The sequence below is a fragment of the Ovis aries genome, chromosome X (assembly GCF_016772045.2).
Source record: "Ovis aries strain OAR_USU_Benz2616 breed Rambouillet chromosome X, ARS-UI_Ramb_v3.0, whole genome shotgun sequence".
In the NCBI taxonomy this organism is placed as follows: domain Eukaryota; kingdom Metazoa; phylum Chordata; class Mammalia; order Artiodactyla; family Bovidae; genus Ovis; species Ovis aries.
Window position 1 is genome coordinate 119,127,229 of NC_056080.1, and position 14,309 is coordinate 119,141,537.

At 35.6% G+C, this 14,309-nt stretch overlaps 1 protein-coding gene across 3 annotated transcripts in view; it reads right to left on the bottom strand.

Moving 5' to 3' along the window:
• PLS3 (plastin 3) overlaps nucleotides 1-14,309 on the bottom strand; it is a 100,118-nt gene that overhangs the window by 38,777 nt on the left and 47,032 nt on the right. For 2 of the 3 annotated variants that reach the window (XM_012107495.5, XM_042242471.2), the window contains exons 2-3: nucleotides 13,031-13,115; nucleotides 9,903-9,983 (exon numbers count right to left, since the gene is read on the bottom strand). In XM_012107495.5, the coding sequence (XP_011962885.1) occupies nucleotides 9,903-9,975 (73 nt within the window). In that variant the 5' untranslated portion in view covers nucleotides 9,976-9,983; nucleotides 13,031-13,115. The remainder of the gene's footprint in view (nucleotides 1-9,902; nucleotides 9,984-13,030; nucleotides 13,116-14,309) is intronic. The other variant, XM_012107496.5, reaches the window with a different exon arrangement.

Genomic DNA, 14,309 nt, shown 5'->3' on the forward strand with positions numbered 1-14,309 from the left:
ATTCCAGCAAATACATAAAAGAGGCCGTTTAATGAGTCCCAGCTAACAGTAGAATAGAGGTGGCTACCAAAGATTTCATCCTAATAATGGATCCCCAAAGGTGGAGGTCAAGTACAGCTGAAGGCTGGACAAGATTAGAGGGCTAGAGACCAGGCAATCAAGAATGTTGTCTATCAACTGTTTCCCAACTCAAAATTTTCAACTCAAAATTGGCCATGATTTCCCACCTGCTGCCACTGGGAACACTTAACACGTTTAAGTGGGAACACTTAAAATATATATACACACACACACAAGAACACACACACACATATGTATGCTCCTGCTCTTACCCAACACACCTATAATCTGTACACCTATCTTCTACACAGTCAAAACATGGCTATCAGACTATCCTGAGAACTTAATTTCCAATCAGTTCAGTTTACTTCAGTCACTCAGTCATGTCTGACTCTTTGCGACCCCATGAATTGCAGCACACCAGGCCCCCCTGTCCATCACCAACTCCTGGAGTTGACTCAGACTCACGTCCATCGAATCAGTGATGCCATCCAGCCATCTCATCCTCTGTCGTCCCCTTCTCCTCCTGCCCCCAATCCCTCCCAGCAGGAGTCTTTTCCAATGAGTCAACTCTTCGCATGAGGTGGCCAAAGTACTGGAGTTTCAGCTTCAGCATCATTCCCTCCAAAGAAATCCCAGGGCTGATCTCCTTCAGAATGGACTGGTTGGATCTCCTTGCAGTCCAAGGGACTCTCTAGAGTCTTCTCCAACACCACACTTCAAAAGCATCAATTCTTTGGCACTCAGCTTTCTTCACAGTCCAACTCTCACATCCATACATGACCACTGGAAAAACCATAGCCTTGACTAGATGGAACGTTGTTGGCAAAATAATGTCTCTGCTTTTAAATATGCTATCGAGGTTGGTCATATCTTTCCTTCCAAGGAGTAAGCGTCTTTTAATTTCATGGCTGCAGTCACCATCTGCAGTGATTTTGGATAATTAACCAGACAGCACAGTGAAAGAGCACTGGTCTGTTTATTTATTTATTTATGTATTTATTTGGTTGGGCTGTAGTTTTTAATTTTTCAATATAAATTTATTTATTTTAATTGGAGGCTAATTACTTTACAATATTGTAGTGGTTTTGCCATACATTGACATGGATCCATCACAGGTGTACGTGTGTTCCCCATCCTGAACACACCTCCCACCTCCCTCCTCATCCCATTCCTCTAGATCATCCCAGTGCACCAGCCCCGAGCACCTTGTCTCATTCATCGAACCTGGACTGGTGATCCATTTCACATATGATAATATACATGTTTCAGTGCCATTTTCCCAAATCATCCCACCCTAGCCCTCTGCACCAGAGTCCAAAAGACTGTTCTATACATCTGTGTCTCTTAGCTGTTACACATATAGGGTTATCATTACCATCTTTCTAGATTCCATATAAACATATTAGTATACTGTATTGGTGTTTTTCTTTCTGGCTTACTTCACTCTATAATAGGCTCCAGTTTCATCCACCTCATTAGAACTGATTCAAATGTATTCTTTCTAATGGCTGAGTAATACTCCATTGTGTATATGTACCACTGCTTTCTAATCCATTCCTCTGCCAATGGACATCTAGGTTGCTTCCATGTCCTGGCTATTAGAAACAGTGCTGTGATGTACATTGGGGTACACGTGTCTCTTTCAATTCTGGTTTCCTCGGTGTCTATGCCCAGCAGTGGGATTGCTGGGTCATATGGCAGTTCTATTTCCAGTTTGTTAAGGAATCTCCACACTGTTCTCCATAGTGGCTGTACTAGTTTGCATTCCCACCAACAGTATAAGAGGGTTCCCCTTGCTCCAAACCCTCTCCAGCATTTATTGCTTGTAAACTTTTAGATAGTAGCCATTCTGACTGGCGTGAAATGGTACCTCATTGTGGTTTTGATTTGCATTTCTCTGATAAAGAGTGATGTTGAACATCTTTTCATGTATTTATTAGCCATCTGTATGTGTTCTTTGGAGAAAAGTCTGTTTAGGTCTTTGGCCCATTTTTTGATTGGGTTGTTTATTTTTCTGAAATTGAGCTGCAAGAGTTGCTTGAATATCTTTGACATTAATTCTTGGTCAGTTGCTTCAGACATGACTGAGTAACTGAACTGAACACCTATCCTACTCAAACTCTTCCAGAAAATTGCAGAGGAAGGTAAACTTCCAAACTCATTTTATGAGGCCACCATCACCCTAATACCAAAAGCAGGCAAATATGCCAAAACAAAACAAAACTATAAGCCAGTATCACTGATGAACATAGATGCAAAAATCCTTAACAAAATTTTAGCAATCAGAATCCAACAACATATTAAAAAGATCATACATCATGACCAAGTGGGCTTTATCCCAGGGATGCAAGGATTCCTTAATATCCCCAAATCAATCAATGTAATTCACCACATTAACAAATTGACAGATAAAAACCATATGATTATCTCAATAGATGCAGAGAAAGCCTTTGACAAAATTCAATATCCATTGATGATAAAAACCATCTAGAGAGCAGGAATAGAAGGAACATACCTCAACATAATAAACGCTATATATGACAAACCCACAGCAAACATTATCCTCAATGGGGAGAAATTGAAAGCATTTCCCCTACAGTCAGGAACAAGACAAGGGTGCCCACTCTCACCACTACTATTCAACACAGTTTTGGAAGTTTGGGCCACAGTGATCAGAGCAGAAAAAGAAATAATAGGAATCCAGATTGGAAAAGAAGAAGTAAAGCTCTCACTGTTTGCAGATGACATGATTCTCTACATAGAAAACCCTAAAGACTCCACCAGAAAATTACTAGAGCTAATCAATGAATATAGTAAATTTGCAGGATATAAAATTAACACACAGAAATCCCTTGCATTCCTATATACTAACAATGAGGAAACAGAAAGAGAAATTAAGGAAACAATTCCATTCACCATTGCAACAGAAAGAATAAAATACTTAGGAATATATCTACCTAAAGAAACTAAAGACCTATATATAGAAAACTATAAAACACTGGTGAAAGAAATCAAAGAGGACACAAATAGATGGAGAAATATACCATGTTAATGGATTGAAAGAATCAATGTAGTGAAAGTGAATATACTACCCAAAGCAATCTATAGATTCAGTGCAATCCCTATCAAGCTACCAAGGGTATTTTCCACAGAACTAGAACAAATAATTTGTATGGGAAATACAAAAAACCTTGAATAGCCAAAGAAATCTTGAGAAAGAGGAATGGAACTGGAGGAATCAACCTGCCTAACTTCAGGCTCTACTACAAAGCTACAGTCATCAAGACAGTATGGTACTGGCATAAAGACAGAAATATAGATTAATGAAACAAAGTAGAAAGCCCAGAGATAAATCCATGCATCTATGGACACCTTATCCTCAACAAAAGAGGCAAGAATATACAATGGAGAAAAGACAATCTCTTTAACAAGTGGTGCTGGGAAAACTGGTCAATCACTTGTAAAAGAATAAAACTAGAACGCTTTCTAACACCATACAAAAAATAAACTCAAAATAGATTAAAGATCTAAATGTAAGACCAGAAACTATAAAACTCCTAGAGGAAAACATAGGCAAAACCCTCTCTGACATAAATCACAGCAGTATCCTCTATGACCCACCTCCAGAGTAATGGAAATAAAGGCAAAAATAAACAAATGGGGCCTAATTAAACTTAAAAGCTTTTGCACAACAAAGGACACTCTAAGCAAGGGGAAAAGACAGCCTTGAGTGTCTTTTATTAAAACCAATACAGTATTGTAAAGTAAAATAAAGTAAAAAAAAAAAAAAAGACAGCCTAAGTGTCTTTTAATTTCATAGCTCTTCTCTAAATTTTTGGTAGAATTCAACTGTGAAGCCATCTGGTACTGGACTTTTGTTTGCTGTAAGATTTCTGATTACAGATTCAATTTCCATGCTTGTGATGGGGTCTGTCCAGATGTCCATCAGCAGATGAATGGATAAGAAACCTGTGGTACATATACACAATGGAGTATTATTCAGCCATCAAAAAGAATACATTTGAATCAGTTCTAATGAGGTGGATGAAACTGGAGCCTATTACACAGAATGAAGTAAGCCAGAAAGAAAAACACCAATACAATATACTGACACATATATATGGAATTTAGAAAGATGGTAACGATAACCCTGTATGCGAGACAGCAAAAGAGATGCAGATGTACAGAACACACTTTTTGACTCTGTGGGAGAGAGAGAGGGTGGGATGATTTGGGAGAATGGCATTGAAACATGTATAATATCATATAAGAAACGAATCACCAGTCTAGGTTTGATGTAGGATACAGGATGCTTGGGGTTGGTGCACTGGGATAACCCAGAGGGCTGGTATGGGGAGGGAGGTGGGAGGGGGGTTCAGGAGTGGGAATTTATGTACACCCGTGGTGGATTCATGTTTATGTATGGGAAAACCAATACAGTATTGTAAAGTAAAAAAATAAAAATAAAAAAAATAAAGATCAAACAAATAACATGCAAAAAAAAAAAAAAAAGATTTTGTTTCTTCCTGGCTTAGTTTCGGAAAGTTGTAGTTTTCTAAGAATTTGTCCATTTCTTCCAAGTTGTCCATTTTATTGGCATATAGTTGCTGATAGTAGTCTCTTATGATCCTTTGTATTTCTGTTGTCTGTTGTGATTTCTCCATTTTCCTTTCTAATTTTGTTGATATGATTCTCCTCCCTTTGTTTCTTGATGAGTCTGGCTAATGGCTTTTCAATTTTTTTTTTATTTTCTCAAAGAACCAGCTTTTAGGTTTCTTGATTTTTGCTATGGTCTCTTTTGTTTCTTTTGCATTTATTTCTACCCTAATTTTTAAGATTTCTTTCCTTCTACTAACCCTGGGGTTCTTCATTTCTTCCTTCTAGTTGCTTTACGTGTAGAGTTAGGTTATTTAGTTGACTTTTTCCTTGTTTCTTGAGGTAAGCCTGTATTGCTATAAACCTTCCCCTTAGCACTGCTTTTACAGTGTCCCATAGGTTTGGGGTTGTTGTGTTTTCATTTTCATTCATTTCTATGCAGATTTTGATTTCTTTTTTGATTCATTCTGTGATTTTTTGGTTATTAAGCAGCATGTTATTCAGCCTCCATACTGTGGAATTTTTAATATTTTTTCTCATGTAATTGACATCTAATCTTACTGTATTGTGGTCAGAAAAGATGGTTGGAGTGATTTCAATTTTTTTGAATTTGCCAAGGCTAGATTTACGGCCCAGAATGTGATCTATCCTGGAGAAGGTTCCATGTGCACTTGAGTAAAAGGTGAAATTCCTTGTTTTAGGGTGAAATGTCCTATAGATATCAATTAGGTCTAAGTGGTCTGTTGTATCATTTAAAGTTTGTGTTTCCTAGTTAGTTTTCTGTTTAGTTGATCTATCCATAGGTGTGAGTGCAGTATTAAGGTCTCCCACTATTACTGTGTTATTGTTAAATTCCCCTTTCATACTTGTTATCATTTGCCTTACATATTACAGTGCTCCTATGTTGAGTGCATATATATATTTATAACTGTTATATCTTCTTCTTGGATTGATTCTTTGATTATTATGTAGTGTCCTTCTTTGTCTCTTTTCACAGCCTTTGTTTTAAAGTCTATTTTATGTAATATGAGTATTGTTATTCCTGCTTTCTTTTGGTCTCTTTGTGTTGAATATCTTTTTTCCAGCCCTTCACTTTTAGTCTATATGTGTCCCTTATTTTGAGGTGGGTCTCTTGTAGACAACATATATAGGGGTCTTGGTTTTGTATCCATTCAGCCAGTCTTTGTCTTTCGATTGGGGCATTCAACCCATTTACATTTAAGGCAATTATTGATAAGTATGATTCCGTTTCCATTTAGTTTGTTGTTTTGCGTTCAAGTTTATACTCCCTCTCTGTGTTTCCTGTCGAGAGAAGATCCTTTAGAATTTGTTGAAGAGCTGGTTTGGTGGTGCTGAAATCTCTCAGCTTTTGCTTGTCCGTAAAGCTTTTGATTTCTCCTTCATATTTCAATGTGATCCTTGCTGGGTACAGTAATCTGAGTTGTAGGCTTTTCTCTTTCATCACTTTAAGTATGTCCTGCCATTCCCTTCTGGCCAGTTTTTATGTTTGAAGCCGTAATTAAACAAATATGCACTGGTGTCATTTTATTGAATACTAAAAGTAAATGAAACCACTGTAGTTTTTGTCACATCATCTGGATGTGATTTTTATATACTAGAGAATATCAAGTAATTTGAAATCACTTAACTTCCTTAGATGAGAAAATCTGGTACAGCTACAATCACCATAAACAAAAAATTTTGGCTTAGTTTGGTGGGCAGCCTCAAAGGAATATACCCACAGTATTCCTAGTCACTTATGAAGCCCCATTATTCTTTAACTTCAAAAGTGTAGAATTCCTATTTTGTTTTGTTCTGTAAAGCAGAGTGGCTACTGCTTAGGAGAGAAAAAAGTCAGATGTAAGTGTTTGCAGGACTAAAGCCAATCTGAGAATTTCTACATTACATGAATTTACCTTTATGACAAGGAATCTTTCAAATGACCTCTAGCTTCCCTAACAAAATCAAAGTTTCATAATGTAAAAGACATTTTATACTTGGTAAAATATTTACTTCCTAAGTGTTCTGAAAATCTCGATATATTCTTCTTTAGAATGAATTTATGTAGCCTTACAGCATTTAAATTAAAACAGAAACATCATGATGTAAGACAAAAATGAGAGCCAAGGCTTCTGTTATCCCATTGAGAAATACTGGAAACAAATATTGAGAAAATGAAAATAATTAGATGAAAATATACTGCTTGGAACTTAACATTAAGCAGGTGCAGAAAGTGAGTGAAAGGAGAACTTTAAGTCTTAGTACTCGATTTTTATTGCTAATAAAGGGAATTTTAAAGCACTATTAATTGATTGAACAAAACCCATGATTAGTGGTAATTACAGAGATTTCCTCCATACACTATGATTTTGCTGAATTTCTAAAGAGATAATCAAGGCTATTATTGTTAATAGATGGGAAAAATCATATAATGATTTCCATATTTTGTCACAATTGAACAGAGATAAAGTAGTCTTCCCTTCCTTCCCCATAAAAAAGAATTGTCCTTGTCAGGAAAATAAGTTATGTTTTTAAAAACAAGTTTCCCTGAAGGAAGAAAAAAAAGGGATTTCCATAATACCTTTGATAATTGCCTAAGGGCTCTGTAAATAAGAATAACTAAAAACTACAAAGATTTTAAAAGAAAATCTAGATTCAGTTGGGTCTTTAAACACTTTTCTGAAAGACTATACACAGCTTCTAATATGCTGAAAAATACAAATTTTATGTTTTACACTGTAATGGCCAAATCCTTCGGCAATAAATTCTACCATGATGAAAATCTTCATAACAAAGACCCTTTGTGACAAAGTCCTAGGACATGAAAAGACTATGTATAATTCCTTAGAATGCAATTATTTATGTATTGAAAACTAAACATGTACAACAGTGAGCTAGATACTGAGGGGAAATACAAAGACTACTATGTGGATCAGGTAGAAATTTTGGACTCCAGAATTCCTGTTTATAGAATACAGAGTGATAAGAGTCTACATATCACAGGAATATATGCCTGGTAGGGCTTCAGTAACACACATGGTCCAGTCTTTCAGCTTTGAGAAGGTCTTTGCCTACCCTAAACCCTCCAAAATATATGATTTAAAGTAAGACAGTAGTTCCACAATGACCCTTTCTTGCAGTCCAAGTTCTAGTTGATTTCTCATTAGCCCAATTTAGCCTCATTTCTTCCTTGGAGATAATTGGTCAACCCTTTTTTATATCATTAAGCTTTAAAAGAGCAATTAAGCTCTTTTACTGACAAAACTATTCCAGTTCCATCAGGTAAATAATATATGAATTAACTTTAATTTTTTAAAATATTTCACACAAATATTTCTAAGATGCTGCACGTAAGAACAAAACCTGTATTCAACAGTAAACATAGATTTGAGGAGGTGAGGCCTTGAAGATTAAGTAATAGCAATAATAAGGTATCCACACCAAAATTCTAACAATAAAAAAGCAAATAAGGCAGAAACCAATACAACATTGTAAAGCAATTATCCTCCAATTAAAAATAAATTCAAAAAATAAAATGGATAAACAAACAAAAAAATTAGGCTGTCTCCAACACTAAGATGAATAAAAATAAAACAGAAAGTTCAAAGGAAACAATGATTAAAAAAAAACAATTTCTACAGAATAATGTGATTTAAACAGTCTTGCAGCCAAGAATCCACCTGCTGTTTTCCATAATCAATCTAATATTAAACTGAGTAGTACATTGAGTAGTCCAATAAGTGGTATCTATGGCAAGTTAACTGTCTTTTTTTTCATACAGACACATAGTCATGTTAACAATTCAGGACTATTTTTTCCTAGTTAGAATTCTGATGGGATTATGAATAGTCACTCTGGCTGTTGGAGTGGGGGGCTGTCATCACCTTTCCCAAGGCATGTTGTTATTACCAAATGCCTTCATAAACATACTCACAAATATATTGGAATATAGCAAGGAGATCAAACCAGTCAGCCCTAAAGGAAATCAACCCTGAATAGTCATTGGAAGGACTGATGCTGAAGTTGAAGCTCCAATACTTTGGCCACCTGATGCAAAGAGCTGACTCATTGGAAAAGGCCATGATGCTGGGAAAGATTGAAGGCAAGGGGAGAAGGGGGTGACAGAGGACGAGATGGTTGGATGGCATCACCGATTCAATGGACATGAGTTTGAGCACATTCCAGGAGATAGTGAAGGACAAGGAAGCCTGGCATGATGCAGTCCATGGGGTCAACAAAGAGTTGGACATGACTGAACAACAAGAGATGTGTATTTCCTCACTTTTCACTAATGGGGTTTCCAACACAGGTCAAAGAGTAGATTCTGGTTTAAATAACAAATTATTATGATTTAACTTCATATCAAGAAGATATCAAACAGTAATACTCTCCCTCTGAAAGCTCCTGTTGAGTACACACATCAATAGTCAGGTCTTACCCTGTTTTCTCATTGTCTTTACTGACTTGACCTGAGCACTGAAATAATGGAAGGTAAATACTATAAATCACTTCCATAGCTGCTAAATTTGAAGACATGTTATATGATGGTAAAGGATAAGCCAAATGGTATGCTAATTCTTTCCATCTTATACATATGCTAATTCAAGAAGGTAGAACAGTGTGCATTATCCAAAAGCACAATACATCCATGAAAAAGGCAGCAAAGCCATGTTAATTACAAGTAAACTATCATCCCGGCTTCCCAGGTGGGTCAGGAAGATCACTTGGAGTAGGAAATGACAATCCACACCAGTATTATTGCCTGGAAAATTACATGGGCAGAGGAGCCTGGTGGGCCATAGTCCATGGGGTTGCAAAGAGTCACACATGACTGCATGACTGAGCATGCACACGCACACATTCGTGCATGCATACACACACACACACACAACATCATCTAATGGTTCTTAACATTTTGGGGGTCAGTTGGCTCTTTGAGAATATAGTGAAAGCTTCAAATCCTCTCCTCAGAAAAATATGGTAAAGCAAAATTTGTCTACAAATTTCAGGAGCCACAGCAGCCCCCAGTCAGACTGGGACCTTGGACTAAAAACCTTTCACCATATTAGATACTAGCTATAATTAGCAATGACACAGTTTAAAGTGTGGCTTCTAGAACTTCATTCCATAGATTTTAACTAGTTTCCTGATTAACCATTCACATAATTTTTCAGAGAAATAACTTTCATTAGTGCCAAATAAACACTGCTTTACCATAGTTACCCTACAAAAAAACAACTCACCAACTTTTGCAAAGGCCTCTTTGAGTTCATCAAGCTCATCTTTGGAAATCTGAGTGGTAGCCATCTCATCCATTTAAAGATCTAAAGAGAAACCAAAAAGGGTTAAGACTTGAAAACAGTCACAGATAAGGAGAACAAACAGGTAGATGCAGGACGGGAGGGGAGAGGGGGAGGTAAGAAGTGAGGAAGGTGAAGAGGTACAAACTTCCAATTATAAATTGAGAAATAACTGAGTCACAGGTATGAAATGTACAGTATGGGAAATATAGTAAGTAACTAATATCTTTGTGTGGTGACATAATTAAAACTAGACTTATCCTGGTGATCAGTTTGGAATGTACAGAAATATCAAATCACTATGTTAAGTAACAAGAACTAACAGTGTTGTGGGTCAATTATACTTCAAAAACAAACTGACAGAAAAAGAGATGAGATTGATGGTTACAAGACACAGGGGGTTACCAGAGGATAGGGAATTGGATGAAGGCAGTTAAAAGGTATAAACTCCCAGTTATAAGTAAGTAATAGGGATGTAATGTACAACATGATAACTATAATGTGAAAGTTGTTAAGAGAGCAAATCCTAAGAGTTCTCATCAAAAGGAAAAACAAGTTTTTCTTTTATTTTGTATCTATATGAGATAATGCATGTTTAATAAACTTATTGTGATAATCCTTTCATGATGTATATAAATCATTTTGCTGTTCACCTTAAACTTCTACAATGCTGTATGTCAATTGTATCTATAAAACTGGAAGAAAAAAATTTTAAGACAAAAAATTTGTGATGAATATATTATAAGCAATTCTGTAAACTCTCATTTTAGGGATAACTTAGACAGAAATGCAAACTACTAGAACTATCTGAATAGGTTCCCATATTTCTAGCTACAGTCATAATGAAGAAAACAAATGAGAAATTATCATTGGTCAAAAGCTTCTCAGACAAAAATACTTCTCAATTTTCCTTTCAAGAACAAAGTCTTATGCTGCATTCAAAGAATGCAAAGAGGGGCAAGGTAGCAAGCAATGATAGATTCTTGGTTATATGAGCCAAAATGAAGTCAAAATTATGTGACTAAAGATTCAAGTAAAATATAACTTTTTTAGGACTTCCCTGGTGGTCCAGTGGTTAGGTCTCTGTGCTTCCACTGCAAAGGGCACAGGTTCAATCCCTGGAGGGGGAACTAAGATCCTGTATGCCACATGGCATGGCCAATAAATAAATAAATGTTTAAAAAATAACTTTTTCAATTAACATCTATCTATCTTACTGGCTAGTTCCATTTTTTCCCATCTTTACCGAGATATGTGACATAATATTGTGTAAGTTTAAGCTGTACACCATAACAACTTGATATATACGTATATTGTGAAATATATAGTTACTTAACCACAATAAGGTGAGTTAACACATCTATCACCACACATAGTAAACTATTTTTTCCCCTTAAGTCATTTAAGAGTCATTCACTGTGGAAAACCTTATGTTCAAATAGGAGCATACTAACAGCTACCAATCATCCCCATTAAAGAATGAATCAACTAAAACAAATTATTTTGGGGTTTGATACAGAAACACACATAAGAGCATGCTTATCAACACATCTTTGTGTACACAAGTTATTAATATTATTTGAGTTTATACTCTTCCTGCTTTGGCCCTATTTTACCTATTTAACCAACAAACAGGGCTTGGCAAACTATGCTCTGTAGGCCCAATCTGGACCACTGCTTATTTCTGTATGGCCCCAACCATCTGTATGGTTTTTTCAGATAAACATCTGCTGTCAAATGTTTGAACTTCAATAAAATGAAATGTTATCCCAGGAAAAAAAAAAAAAAGAATTCCATTTTTTCTCATCAGTACAGTTGTAATACCAAAAAAAGTACTCAAATAGTTATTATTTTTTGAATTTTGTCAGTAAAAAATTGTGGAAACAATATTTAAATCCTTCACATTAATAATATAATATTCGTATTTGCCTCTTGGCATACAATATTTATGAGTGGACCTTTACAGAAAATCTTGATTGATTCCTGCAGTAGAGAAAGGAGGTCTGTACTACAATGGAAAATCCCCACATACAAACCTATTAACAACTTTTAGACAGAAAGAAATGCACATGATTATTTCTTGTCTTTTTTTTTTTTCTCTCATTTAATCTTTTTAACTCCTGGAGAAGGAAATGGCAACCCACTCCAGTATTCTTGCCCAGAGAATTCCATGGACAGAGGAGCCTGGCAAGCTACAGTCTATGAGGTCGCAAAGAGTTGGAGATGACTGAGCGACTTTCACATACACAATCTTTTCAAAGAAATTTACTTTTTAGCAGAACTGAGCAAAAAGCAGAGAATTTAGTTTCCATATACCCCCTGCCCTAACACTCTCACAGCCTCCCTCATTATGAACATCCTTCATCAGTGATACATCTGTTAAAACTGATGAACCTTCTTTGACACATCATTGTCACCTAAGTCAACAGTTTACATTAGGCTCACTTTTGTGTTGTACATACTATGCACTTTGTATATACAAAATGGATACCATTATAGTACCATACAGGATAGTTTCACTACCCTAAATGTGTTGTTTGTTAAAGTTCAAAAACTATATGAAAAGCAAATTTGAGATCTTATATTTATCTCTTTTAAACATTTTTATTAAAAGTTAAAAAATTACTTGCCAACTCTTCTGTCTGCCATGATGCCTAATATTTAATACAGAAGAGCTCAAAAGAGAGTGAACCACATCTGTCTTTTGCATACCCATCATTGTCACTTCTAGAACTAACCACAGTCCCAGTCATGTAGTAAGGGACTCAACAAAATAGTACTTTCATAAATTCATCCATTCAACAACTTTGTACCAAGCCCTACATCAGATAAATTCATATTCCTACTAATTCTCTGAACCCTCATAACAGCCTTTTGAGGTAAATATTCTTACTCCTTTTAGAATTCAAACTCAGGTTTCTCAAATCCCTGCAAAGATTTAAAATGATCATATGATACTATTCGCTATGTTTCCACCCTAATACAACACACATTTATAATGACTCATATTTTTAAAAATTAAATAAAAGCAGACTTTTCAAAAACTTGTCTGTTCATAAAACTTTTCTTACCTCTAGTGTTAAAATGTCACTAAAGATGGACAACTTCTCAGTAGATAAGCTGTGTAAAAAACACCTTTCAGAGCAGTCTCAGGATCTATAGGGTAAAGAAAGATCTTCAGTTGTATACGAAGGCAGTCATTTTCAAGATTTGGAGAGTAAAAAATGATTTTGCCTAAGTTAGCCTGCAACCTGCTGATGGTACTTTTAAAAATATTCTATACTTTACTAATATGATGTTCAACATTTCTGATTACCAAAATACTCTACAGGTTTCACTCTAATTTTCTTTACACATATTTTAAGTAATCATGTTTTCAATGTGAAATAATTGCCCCTCTTTAGTAATGACATCACACAGAACAATGGCACAGAAAGTTTGAAAGTGAGACTTTCTCAGAAAATTGAAAACACGTGGCCTCTCCTTCATTTCTAAATTTTCTATCTAGTTTGGGCAATTTGTGAGTCAATACTAATCTAAAATATATGTTTTTTTAAGAACATATTATTCTTTGTTGTGCAGAAGCTTTTAATTTTAATTAGGTCCCATTTGCATATTTTTGCTTTCATTTCCAATATTCTGGGAGGTGGGTCATAGAGGAAACTGCTGTGATTTATGCTGGAGAGTGTTTTGCCTACGTTCTCCTCTAAGAGTTTTATAGTTTCTGTTCTTACATTTAGATCTTTAATCCATTTTGAGTTTATTTTTGTGTATGGTGTTAGAAAGTGTTCTAGTTTCATCCTTTTACAAGTGGTTGACCAGTTTTCCCAGCACCACTTGTTAAAGAGATTGTCTTTAATCCATTTTATATTCTTGCCTCCTAAGGGGTCCATAGGTGTGTGGATTTATCTCTGGGCTTTCTATTTTGTTCCATTGATCTATATTTCTGTCTTTGTGCCAGTACCATACTGTCTTGATGACTGTGGCTTTGTAGTATAACCTGAAGTCAGGCAGGTTGATTCCTCCAGTTCCATTCTTCTTTCTCAAGACTGCTTTGGCTATTCGAGGTTTTTTGTATTTCCATACAAATTGTGAGATTATTTGTTCTAGCTCTGTGAAAAATACCATTGGTAGCTTGATAGGGATTGCACTGAATGTGTAGATTGCTTTGGGTAGTACACTCATTTTCACTATATTGATTCTTCCGACCCATGAACATGGTCTATTTCTCCATCTATTAGTGTCCTCTTTGATTTCTTTCACCAGTGTTTTACAGTTTTCTATATATAGGTCTTTAGTTTCTTTAGGTAGATACATTCCTAAGTATTTTATTCTTTTCGTTGCAATGGT